General features: G+C 44.3%; 1 protein-coding gene across 1 annotated transcript; it reads right to left on the reverse strand.

Annotated features, from left to right (window-relative positions):
- Positions 1-2,018: 2,018 nt before the first annotated feature.
- Positions 2,019-12,809, reverse strand: KLF9 (KLF transcription factor 9). The gene is made up of 2 exons (XM_086961255.1): positions 11,516-12,809; positions 2,019-4,976 (listed from the first exon to the last, which is right to left on the reverse strand). The coding sequence occupies exons 1-2, from the start codon at positions 12,147-12,149 to the stop codon at positions 4,747-4,749; spliced, it is 864 nt and encodes a 287-aa protein (XP_086817381.1). The 5' UTR covers positions 12,150-12,809; the 3' UTR covers positions 2,019-4,746.
- Between the last annotated feature and the right edge of the window lie 400 nt (positions 12,810-13,209).

The raw sequence follows: 13,209 nt of genomic DNA on the forward strand, positions 1-13,209 counted from the left end.
CGCTGGGGCAAGTTTGTGGCATAGTGTGTAGAAAAACAGGTTGACCTCTTTTGCTCCTCTCTCAGATACTTCTATTTATTCCTTCTCTTGCCCAGCAGTGCTTTGGGCACCTTAAAAGGCTATCTTTTTGCCATCACTGCATTTCTGCGGTTGGCAGATCAGCCATCCCTGTTCAAATATCTTATTGCACATAGGTTTTTGAAAGGTCTCCAACACATTCCCTCCTTCACCCTTTATCATGCCTCAGTGAGACCTAAATTAAGTCCTCACCTTTCGCATGTGCGCTCCCTTCGAGACGCTACACAAGTGTCCTCTCAGGCTTTTTACAATCAAAACAGCTTTTCTGGTGGCATAACATCTGCTTGGGATTAGAAGTAGGCTCCAGACTTTGTCATCTAAGCTTTCGTACCTCAGCATCTTCCCGGACAAGCTGGTCCTTTGCACTAGCGCTACTTTCCTTCCGAAGGTGGTCAATCCTTTTCATGTAGGATAATCCATCACCCTGTCTACCTTTTTCGCTCTGCTGCATTTCTATAAGGAAGAGGAGCCACTACACTAGCAGGACCCAAAAATAGCATTGCTGTTCTACATGGACCATACAAAACATTTCCACGTGGAAGACCAACTTGTCATGGGGTATGTTGGAGCCAAGAAAGGGAAGGTGGTAGAGAAAAGGACCATATCCCAATGGATTGTGCTCGGTATCAAAATATGCTACGCATTGGCCTATAGGCAAACCCGAGGGTTGCGTGCTCATTCCACCAAAGAAAAGGCTGCGACCACTGCGTTAGCATGCAGAGTCCCGGTCCTTGCCATCTGCCAGGCAGCAACATGGGCCTTTCTGCACACATTCTCTTTCTCTGAGCACTGCTGCCTGGGCAGTCAGGTCCATCGGGATGGACAGTTTGCCCATTCGGTCCTGCTAAACTATTTGGTTTGAAATTGTTTCGCAGACCCAACTCCTAGGTGGTATTGCTTGGGTATCTATTCTAAAGTAAGGAATCTGCGGCTAAAAGATGAACAAATTACAGACCTTTGGTAACGCCATATCTGATAGAGACTATCTAGCCGCAGATTCCTTATCGACTCTGCGAATGGATTTCTAGGGATAGGGCTGTTCCTCTCTCGGGGCCTAGTTTTGAACACCAATAGTCAGTGTTCTTAGTGGCAATGCGCTCCCGGCATGGAAAGGTGAGACACGTCACTTCCAGCGGGGACGACTCTGACAAAACCATGCGGTGCAACGACACCACACACTGGTGCGAAGGGGTACTGTTCACAAAATTATTTTGGATACAGTCTGACGTCTGAGGATAATTTTAAGGTAAGGAATATATGGCTTAAAAGAGTCTCTACCAGATAAGACGTTACCGAAAGTAAGTAACTTGTTCTTTTTGTATTGTAAATGGAGAACTGTGAAGAATACTTGTGAGATAGGTGAAACGTCTTTACTGCCCATCTTTACAGATGCATCAACAAGCAGTATGCAGTTTCTGCTTGTCCAATGAAACATTTGTTGAGTGGACTTTAAGCTGCAGACTGTATTCTTGATCCAAAACTAAAATAATTTCTCACCTTTTTCGGGTCTCAGGTTATTTGTTTTTTCAGTCCCCCTCGCCTCACTGTGCATGCAACACGCGTCAAGACTTTTATCTACACTTTAGCAGATACAAATGAATTTCTGTTTAGTTTTCATCATCAAACCCTGACCTTTATCATAACATCTCTTGCTTTATTTCCCATTACACCTTCAAGTCATGTGGAAGCTCTCTTTCATGCTAAGCTACAAGACAGATATCAGCACAACACAACCACTTAGGAAAAGCCACTTCTGTGACATATTGCTGTTGACACATACCTCCAGATTAACTTCACTGGAGCGAAAACAGTGCATGGCCACTGTTTCTAGGAGAGATGTAAAACGTTATCAGACTCTGGGCCAACAATGTAATGTTCAATTAAAACAGCTTTCTTCACAAGCAACAGTCAAATAAGTACAAAGAGTTGATGCGACCTTGTTTAGTGAACCATCTAAGATTTAATTTTCTTATTCAAAATCTTACATGCAAAACGAGTTACTGCCTCTTCCCAAGAACAGCATTTTGTTGTCTTGCCTCCGAAATAGGAAATACAACCGCGGGTGGTGCAATTTTAACAATACAAATGAAATCGTTCACAAATACAATTGTCCATTGCAGCATTTTTTTTTACAAACAAATCAGGCAAATTTACCGTGCTTCGAGGGCATCAAGATGATGTTATCTTACACGTTGGCACTGGTAGTGTCATCTTTTCAATCAATGTTATCAGTCAATCGAGCAGAATTGTGACCGAAGTCACAACCGTATTGCAAGTATGCAAGCGAAAAGACCACAGAGCTTACCAAAAGAACTCTACACGCACAACTTTTCAAATAAGCTCATTAAGTACATGCCCTGACGAAGGACCTTGCTCCAACATGTTTACTATTTAGTTACGGTCAGATTTACAGGTATGCAAGGCATGGAGGTGACTGGAACCACGCAGAAAATATTGCCCCAACAGATAACCAGTGACACTTGCCCAGATGAGGGGGATTAGAACAATCACTCCCGTAACATGGTGCCTGCCTATCATTTCTGTAGTTGGAAGGAACGAATGGGCCAAAAAAAGGCTGGAGGTAGTTGGGCAGGTAAGCAAGGGACCATGACTGGAAGACATTTGCAGAGTAAATTAATCTGAAACACTGAGTTTACTATCGAACTGTCAATGGAAACAGTGGGGTACTCCAACTTCCTTAACGGGGATTTAATCGCACAAAGATGACTGATAATTTGAGGGTGGTCCACTACTGTAAGCAAAAGACTCCAGCTTCGCTGATACTTAAAGCCATCACTATAGAACATACACGAATAATGATTCAGATTTTTTGGGAATATACATATATGTATACATTTAATTTGGAAATGTGATTTGTAATATGTGTTAGTTTTCACTTGGGAAAGGTTTAGGCCTGTTTGTGATTTCCAAGGGGTGACTGGAAATAGTGTTTGTGCTGAAAGAATTTTTGCTATAGTTTTTTGTAATCACATTTTTTCTCATTATGTGGAGTACTGTGTTCGAGACCACTGTGACATTTGGTCTATATGTAGCCAATGTGCAGCCGTATGGTGCAATCATCTGCACACACCTGTGTGAGGCTGTTATTACAAAACTGAAACAAAATACAAAAGCATTCCAACACTACCTTTTAAAGTGCATTTCCCCGTCTTACGAATCGTTTGTTGATTTGCAGACCTCGAGATCACGACAAAAAATATCACAGCTGTAAAAGTTCATAGTGTGTAATGGGGCATTGGCAATGTATACGTTGAGGTACAAAGAGTACATTTAACCATTATTAAAAGTGGAAATTTGCCTTTTGGGGTAACAGGCCAATACAATACACACTCATTCTTCCACTCTGTCCCTCACTTAATGGACCTGTAATATTTTGGATACTCGAGTAAGTATCCTGGTTCCCTTCAAATAGGGCAAATGTTAAAGATTCTGCTAGCAAACAACAGGATGAGTGCACTCCATGCGTGTAAAATATACACAAACCACCCATGGTCTACAAATGCAGAATATATTGCACATCTTTAATGTTAGATTCAAACACCTAACAACGCAGTAAAAAAACACACTTGGTGTGTCAAATCTTTCTGAAAAAGATTTTACCCGTCATATAAGTGAATTTTTTTATGTGTTTGGTTCGAAAAAAAAATCTTTTTTTTCTCCTCAGTTTCTAGGCAGAGAGACAAAGTTATGCCTTTCTACGTTTTGTGTGACAACTGGGCAACACAATTATCACAAATAACTTCCAAAACATTTAAGTACAGTTTATATACAGTAGGTTGCAGTGAACTATAAAGTGGCTGTATAGGAGCCATTTAAAACAATGGCCCACTTGCAGAGATTTACATTTTGGCTCACAGAGCTCCCTGCGGATGTGTGCGCCAAGTGTAAATCTTTAAAAAAAAAAAGTCTTCCTCACCCTGCTACATTCTCACTTCTCTGAGCATGCATCCTATACTACAACCCCTCCTCCTCTTCCTCACACGCAAAAAAAAAAAAAACACGCCCTGTGAAATACCTCAAAAAAGGCAAATGTCCAAGACAAGCAGAATATAAAATAATATGATTGATTACACTGGAGTTCATCATTCGAGTCTAACCCACCGTCAGCAGGCTGGCGTAGAGTCCACTGTACTGATTAAGTTTACTTTTACGCAATCTCGGAACAAGGAAACCTTCTGAGATGAACTGTGATCCCGCTTCAATAAAAAGGGTTACTATTGTGCCATGAGCTTGGATGTACAAAACATCTTTTTGTGATAGCGTACGTTGCTACAGTAAGGGCCAGGGGCCCAAAAAGTGGATTTTTAAAAATCCATTTTAAATAGTCAGTATTAACAATATCTGCCTGTAGAAAAATCAAAGAGTGAGCAAAAAGAGCTTAGCGTTACTAGTGAGGATACCACAGAGGAAACCACTCGACCACCAGATAGGCAAATTATCTGGGGTTTTGGAAGTAAAACAAATATCATGGTTTTGCTGTCAAAATGTTTAAGTGTGGTAACTTTTTTTAAGACTGCTACTCATACCACAGAGACAAAGAAATGGAATCCGCTACATTTCCTAAAACGATGCAAGTAGGTCATATATACAGTGGCAAAATTAATTAATTTGCTGAAAGTCAAGTTCTTTTATCCGGTCGCTCACAATTCATGAAAGGCAGGAGTTTGATTTTTTAGATTTTTTTATCATGCTGGGTTGAAATTCAGTGTGGCGCCGGGCGTGCTTTGTCAAGTGGTCACTCCTCATGAACCGCTTCTCACACAGGGGGCACCGGAACTGCTTTTCACCTGTATGCGTCCTGTAGTGGCGTGTCAGCTCATCTGATCGAGAGAACTTTTTAAGGCAATCTGGCCATGTGCAGGGGAATGGTCGCTCACCTGTGGGGACAAAAAAGAATGACCTAAAAATTAAGTATTTGCATATATAAAAGCAATCCAAATCTATGCACAACTTATATTTAAGGAGAAAGCAAAATACACCAAATGTAACTAATTGAGATTTAGCCATTTGTTGCCTTTTTGGTTCTTTTGGCCAGCAGACATCAGACACACCCCCTCCCTGAACACCTTCAGGAAGTCTCTTAAGACCTGGTTCTTTGGCTAAACAGACCTGATGAACCCCCCCCCCCCCCCCCCCCCCCCCCCCCATCCACCCCAGCGCCTTGAAACCTTCACGGGCGAGTAGGACACTTGAAATACCCTGATTGATTGACTGGATAATGTGAATAGTCAATGCTGGGGATTGAAGGCCATTGACTACTGTCCATTTGAATTGTGACCTCTTTCCTGTGGACAGACACTGGGTAGGTTTATTCTGACGAAATAGAGGGCAGAATAGATCTGCCTCAGAAAAGCGTCCTATACAAAAATCTTTAACTGCTACAAGCCTACCGATATTCCATCTAGCCTTACTAGGCACCTTGTGTTAGTTTACAATTCATACACACCAGTTAGTGCTGTCACTATGGAAATGACCGTCATCTGGATTTTTGACTAGAGTGTAAGTGGTAATACTTTTTGTTGGGGAGTGTGGTCAAGCGAACTCCAAGGCATGCAGGTAGCCAAAGAACATACACCTGTCTGAAAATATCTAACAGATCTAAGAGGATGAATCCAGGAATAAAACGCTTTCTCTTGACGGCTGGACTTGCTCAGCCTTACAGATCATATATGCGGTGTAAATTATTTTCCCCGGTAACTATCTGGAGGAAAAAAAACAGGACACTGATTCTACCACCAACCATCAGCACCTCCACATTGATACAGAGGTTTCTGAAGCCCCTTGTATGAGTTATGAGAAGTTTGTCTGCTGTGTCAGAATGATGCACGGGGTAATGATTAGGTAATTGGATGGATAGAAAACAGCATCCAAAATCCAGGGTGATAAAAAAAGGAGAATGTGCCACACACTAGAGGGCGTATACAGATACAGTCCCATCAGTATTTGTTAGGCAAAAGACCTTATTATGAAGTAAAGTGGATTCCAGCTTCCGAAGTTGATTAATTGATTTAGGATTTTTTCCCGGACTCTATACAGTTCTTTTTGGACTACTTATCTACTGCTGGTAGTCTTGTGATTTGGAATTCTTTTGTGGCCAAAATAATACTAGATACGTGGTCTAATGGCTAGTTTGTGTACAAATAAATGTTTTGACTATCATTGCACAACCGATGTGTCTAAGGAAAAATAATCCACTCATTACCATCAAAGCAGGCCAGTGAAATTCACTGGGCATCCTGCATATGTAAGTAAAACGTGGGGCACACTTGGCAATCAGTTGAGGTAACTAGGACCAAATCACCAGCAGATAGCTCATATGCCTTTCTGCCCTCAACCAGGTAATCATCAAATTATGTATCTGTTATTTAACTTTTTGCATATCATCTTGTTCTAGCAAATCAGCAGATGGAATCCTGCATCTGAAGTCTGTATATGTATTAAAGACTTGCAGCATAGATCACTTCCTTCCTGTGCATGCTGCAATGCTTAACGTGTGTGTCTCTGTGTGTGTGTGTATGTATATGTATGTGTATGTATATGGAGCTGAAATGTCTAGATATGCATTGGTTTGCTTTCATATAAGAACTTGAGATTTACAGCAGAATCAACCATGAGTCCAGTGTACACCAAGAGCCTCTAAGAAAAAACTTCAAATCATAGAAAGTGATAGGCTTAAAGGGAACAGAGTTCAATTTGGCTATAACTGTACTTCTATTTGATTGAAGACTTACTAAGGGCCTCACTTTAAGTTTGACAAGCAGGGTACTCAACCACAAACATGGCACTGTACTTTGTCTGCCAAACTGACAGTCCACCTGCGCTATGTAGAGGCAGCCGGACTATCATGTTTCTACCACCAATGCCCTTAATGGCTCCAACTGTGGAATCCTTAAACCGACAGACTTGGGGATATCAGTGTGAGTACATCAGACCATTCCCCTTATTCATGATAGCCTGCTGGGCTTTTTTGTTGTCTTCCGGACCACCAAGGAAAACCTGCTCATCCTGAACAAAACTAGATATATATTTTTTCATACACCTTGGAAGAAAGCTCCCAGGGTGACAATGTCATTAGTTATCTGTTTTACAAAAAGAAGCTCACGCTTTGGGGGTTTGTTGTGCCAAACAATTAGTTTGGGGAGTAGTTGCATGAAACACGAGGCCGTTCAGCAGACTTTCAGTGCCTTCAGAAGTGCCACCATCACAGTGACTCCTTTAAAGGCACAGATCTCTACCAGGGCAGCAAAGATATATAAATATGATGGACAGCGGGTTGCCCACCTAACTTTAAATAGGACCCTCAGTAGTTTGAGAGGGAGAAACATGCTTAAAGTATAGTGAAAGAACTTATGAACGAGTTTAACTAAAAACAAAAAATCCTCTATAAAGTTTTCCAAGGGGTTGTCAACACTGCTAAGTCAGAAGCTCCATGATTAAATTGGAGGAAAGATACTTTGTTATGAACTAATCATTTAAGATCAGCAATAGGCGTAAAGAGTTAACAATTTTGCCACCAAAGACAATACATGCCACTTCTGATAGAGCATCATCTCCCCTTGGACAGTAATAGAAAGTTTAATATCACAACTGTTGGGCCCAAAACTGGGACAACCAGAATCAGGTAAAAGCCTGCACAGTGGGAGCACATCTGAATCACGTAATACATCCGTACAAGGATCAGAAAACATAAAGGTACTTCTGACCACCGCACAAGGAACTGAGTTTGGCCGATTCGAGAAGTACACTGGCAGATCAAAGTTGGTCTATGTTGCCAAAAAGTTGATGACGTCTATCACCAGCCCAAATAGATACAAGTGGCTGTCGTCATACCCCTTCGAGTAAAGTATAGAGCTTTCTTACTTTTTTATCTATGTATTTTTGTTTACCAGAATCCACTTTTCGGGCAACTAGAACAAAAGAACTTCATGCTAGAATAATATCAGTTTTCAACTAAGGTTGATGGTTAACATGCACAGATGAAAAGTTGTTCATTTCTAGGGAGACCAATGGTGCCTTGATGTTTATTTAGAGGAGTTGTTTAATATAGTGTGAAAATGAGTTAGCCCACGTTTATTCCATTTCAGTTAATTTTGAGTCTACATGGAATATATTATACAGAGGTCCTACTTTTCATGATACATCTGCATTTCAGCTGCATATTATATATGTATATATATAGCCTACTATGTGTATGAAGCTCTTCTAGAATTGAAGCATAAAGCATAACATGAATTAATCCCATACTTGTTTTGCTTTCAGTACACTCCACAATGGATTACTTAATTAAAGCCCACACTGGTACTGGAATACTTTCTTGTGTAATTCATTCTGATTAGTATTACAGAAATACTAAAACTCTGTAATTACAGCGTAAGACTGAGTAACATCAGCATGGGATATGCGAGATTACATCAAGCACTTTCATTGTAGTCTCTTGCACTGAACTGTAAAAAATATTTTTGTGCTTTGTTATATACTTTTGTGAGATACAGAACTAGGATCCAAGAAACATCGATAAGGTTCCATCCTCTGGTAAAACTGGCATTCTGAGAAAGTATGCTGGGTGTCAATGTACCATTACTGAAGCTCATGAAATCTTGAAGAACCTGTAAGGTTTCAGAAATCCCATTTTAATGATGGTTGTTCTTTCCCTCATTTCCCTTCACAAATATTGGCTGCGTTAAAAAGACACTATGTATCTGAAAGAGCACTAGTCAATGATGGAGTCATCTGATTGGCCTATAGCAATCAACTGTATTTCATACACTGGTTCTGGGGGTCACCAAACTGTTTGAACTTAGGTTTACAGAACTACAACAGGATTGTGTGATTGAGCAATTCAGAAACTTTGCTGCACACTTTATAGAGGGACATCACAGTGCGAGAAGCAAGAACTGAATAGAAATGGGAAAGCACATGGTTCATTATTTACAGAATTGAATGTAAATGAATTCTAGAGTTGTGCTGCATTCAATAAGAGGTTGTGAGTTACATCATAGATAATACATTCACAACCTTTATTTTTGATACTACTGTGAAAACCTCTGAAAAGAAGAAAATATACCCAAGAATCAGATAGTGGATTTCCTGGATGTGATCTTACTGTTATCTTACAAGGAACGCCTGGTCTACCAACGTTATTTTTCCTCTGACAATCTTCACACTCCCCTTGAAGCAGTGTTAATATTTTATCTGGTCTAAAGAAAAGACAGGTTCGCCGATAGCAGTTGGCACCAGGGGTGCATAAGTGTTGAGGAAAACACATACATGAAAGTGGCGAAATACAATTTCACTCTGTATGCCTGTATAGCTGCTTTGGATTCTGTATCACTATTATGCTGATACTTTCTACGCTTTAATTATGGTGAAAGGAAGACTCATCCTTGGTCATACTTCTAGCTCTTTGTGTGGGGAGAAAGCCCAAGACAAAGCTATAAACTAGTCTACTGTTCCTCCCACTGCCCTATGCCATACAGCCAACCTTTGGCAATGCCCTCCTTATGGAATAAAACACGAATTTTGAAACAAGGAATGTCTTCCATACAGTGCAATGAGCTGTGGCAAGTCACACCCCTCTTCCCGGTCATGTTATTATAATTGCCTGGTCCTGTTTTCCTTGCATGAAAGTTACAAGGTTGGCCTTGTAAACTATTTATCAGAATAAGGACGTGGCCTCTAAATATTTCAGAAAACATGAGCTGTTTTTATGAGGAAAACTGTTTTTAGAATGTGAGAATGTCTTATTTCACCTTGCAATTCAAATATCTACTCCTCCATGAAGGGTTTTGACAGGAGCTGTATTTTCATTACAATGCAATCTCACTACAATTTAAGTTTGTTTTATGGCTTTATAGATCTCTTTGGCTGAAGTATGCAGAGATCAAGCAACCAGTGTAATAAGAGTGATTTGGGTGGAACACCATGGGCATTGCAGAAGCTGTCTTGAACGTGCTTTGGACAAATTGCATTTCATTGAATATACAGGAGCAGCTTCACCTGAACTTGAGAACTACCCAGAGTTCTCTCATGTGTGTGTGTGTGTGTGTATATTATATATATATATATATATATATATACACATATATATACACACACACACACACACACACACACACTTAGGCACATGGCAGGCCACTTTATGCAAACTGCATTATGTAGAATCAAGTAATTTTGGATGGACGAGAAAGCATTGTGTACTTTTTCAGCATAAGGTTGTGTTTGTGTCAAACAGCTGTTAAAAGTACACCAGACCACATGGCTATCAAGTTCTAAGACTTCGCCAGAGTAATCAGGATGTAAAGTCAAAAGTTTCACTTTACATTTAAAAAAAATGTGAGAGTGATGTGTGTGAGACGACATTAAATAGGCCTTTCAGACAAGTCTGTGGGATGAGGCCAAGATGAGAGACCTGCAGAGACTGGGCGTGTCTGCAGTACTTTTAATTCATAAGCACCCTTTCAGCTGCAACGCCCCCAACCTCGTCTGATGAATTGAGTGTTTGAAATCACATTTGAAGACCGTGGGATTTGTAGGAGGAATAAAAGCGCTAAACGGCGGCGTCAAAAGACAAGGCGGTATTAATTAAGAGTCTAGAAGAGCATGGCGATTCCCGCCCACCACGTGTGGGAACGTGTAGTCGACAGCATGTTTCCCTCCCCTCCCTCCCGCTGGAGGAGGGAGTGGGCGGGGCCCGAGGCCTGCCAGCGCCGCCCCCGCCTCGCACACGTGGGCCTGGAATGCCTGGGCAGCAGAGAGATCCCGCCGCCTGCGGGAAGTCTAGTCAGGGTGCCTCAAAGGGCAGGAAGGAGACTCATCCTCGGTCATATTTCCCGCTCTTTGTCTGGGGTCACATGCTGGGAGCGTCCGTTGCACGGCGCGCCCTCCCGGTTACGAGCAGAGCACACTGTGGCGCTGAGGAACCTCGCACACGAGCCGCAAGTTCAGTCATAAATGCACACGTCTACAAGTGGATTTTCTTTGGAAAGAGGGAGTGGGGGTCAGTCTTTTGAAGATGGACCCTAACCAGTCAGGGTGCGGCGTCGCCCAGCAATAAAAATCTAAAAGGCGGTTTTTTGTCACATTGAAAAGTAGTATGAAATGAGGCACGATTCTAGAACGGAGTTGCATGTAAACTGACGTTTGGCAACTGTACCTAGGAAAGAGAGGTTCGTCACAGCTCCTGGGTAAAAATCGTGTTTTTGGGAGAAAAAAACTGATAGCCCCCAATGTTAGCCCCATGCCCTAGAACACAAGTATAGGCTTGCACAGCTGTCTCACACCTGCCCCTGTCTCAGGCAACACGAGGTGTCTGCGGCCACCGCCGGGAGCGCCTCCAGACGGCACTGCTCCCCGACACACCTCCGAGTCAGCCTGAAAGAGAACCCCACCTGTGTCCGCGGCTCGCCCCGGTACTCACCTGTGTGCACGCGGTAGTGCGCCTTCAGGTGCGAGGACTTGCCATAGACCTTCCCGCAGCCGCTGTGCGGGCACCGGTGCCTCTTGTCGGCGCCGCCCCTGCCCGGCGGGGGTGAAGTGTCCCTGCTGAGGCGGGGGTCAAGGGTACAGTCCTCCTGTTGCCCCTGGCGGGGGTCAAGGGTACAGTCCTCCTGCTGCCCCTGGCGGGGGTCAAGGGTGCAGTCCTCTTCCTGCTGCCCCGGGGGGCTGGGAGCGGGGCTGTTGCTGTCCTCCAGCTCCGCTGGCGGGGGGCTAGGGGCGGCGGGCGCGCTGCTGGCGGGAGGGTACTCCAGCGCCGTCGGGTACTTGTTGAGGTCCAGCAGGCTCCGGGCGATGGCCAGCAGGGTGCAGTAGTCCTTCCAGGTGTCCCCGAGCCCGGCGGGGCGCTGCGGCTGCAGCACCGGGGGCGGCTCCTTGGCCAGCTCCGACCGCGACCTTTGGCGCAGCAGCAGCTCCGACTCCTCGGGCGCGGTGGCACCCTTGGGCACCGCTGGCGGCGGCGCCTGGCTCTGCGGGGGCATCAGCACGGACGGGCGGTGCGAGATGGACATCAGGCACTGGGCAGCCACGAAGTCGGGGTAGGCGACGGCTTTCATGGCAGCAGGGTCAACCGAGAGTTGCGCTTCCCCCTACCAGGGGGCACGGAAGGGCAGCGCCAGGCAGGAACAAAGGCAGCAAAAAACCGGGTGTCTGCCAGGCAGGGTGTCTGCTTCTCACTCGCAGCCTGTGCTCAGAGAGTCTGACAGACAGACAGACGTCTCTGCACACTCACACCCACAGGACCCACTGCCCCGCCCGGGGAGAGCAGCCAGACCCCTTCAGTGTCTCATTGTGTCTGTTCCTCCAGTACTGTGTGTCTGCCTGCTGCCTGCTGCCTGTTCCTGTCCCGCACGAAGCCGCCTCTGCCCTTGGCAGGAGCATCCACCCCGACGCAGCAGCCCCCTCGGTGATGCACGTGAAGTGACGGTGCACTAGTGCGAAGAAGCAGTATGTCCCAGCACTTCTGAGAAATCCGAGGGAGGGGGCTGCTGCCCTGCCCGCCCGCCCCTGCAGTTTCCAGCGCCTTCACTTCTGTTCAGTCTGCGCGCACGCCGCTCAGAAGCGCGCTTGACTCCCCCTTGTTCTCTCTTGCCGGTTCTGTGTGCTCACACCCCCTGATTCCAGAAACAGCGCCTGCTGCCCCGGCATTTCTGGTGCTCGGGAACAGTTTCGCAGAATCCCGAAGCGTGCCACTCTGATGCAGCTCGCCATTGGTTGCCAATCTAGGTGATAGCATGCTGTTCTATCACGGTGTCCGCCCCCTGTCCAATTAGATCACTCCATTGGTAATGAGGGGGCAGGCTGTCCTTCAACACAAGGAGGCGAGCCAATCACAGCCAGGAGCGGGGCTCCAGCGTGCTACCCATGCATTCACCAGGAGGAATATTAAAAGGGCGATGGCACAAATGGCAAGGAAGGGCCAGGGGACATAATCAGAGCCTATGTGGCATGTCTCCAATGTATTGGCTGAAGTAAATACATTACACACAATTTCAAAAATGGAAAACACATCGACCATTCTCTACCGATCCACCTGTTTTGATTGGAGTACAAATATATTGTCATTCATATTGATATAAATACACACTTAATGAAGGTATGTTTTTACAGGGATGA

Source organism: Lissotriton vulgaris, chromosome 3_1, assembly GCF_964263255.1.
Source record: "Lissotriton vulgaris chromosome 3_1, aLisVul1.2, whole genome shotgun sequence".
NCBI classification, from domain to species: Eukaryota; Metazoa; Chordata; class Amphibia; order Caudata; family Salamandridae; genus Lissotriton; species Lissotriton vulgaris.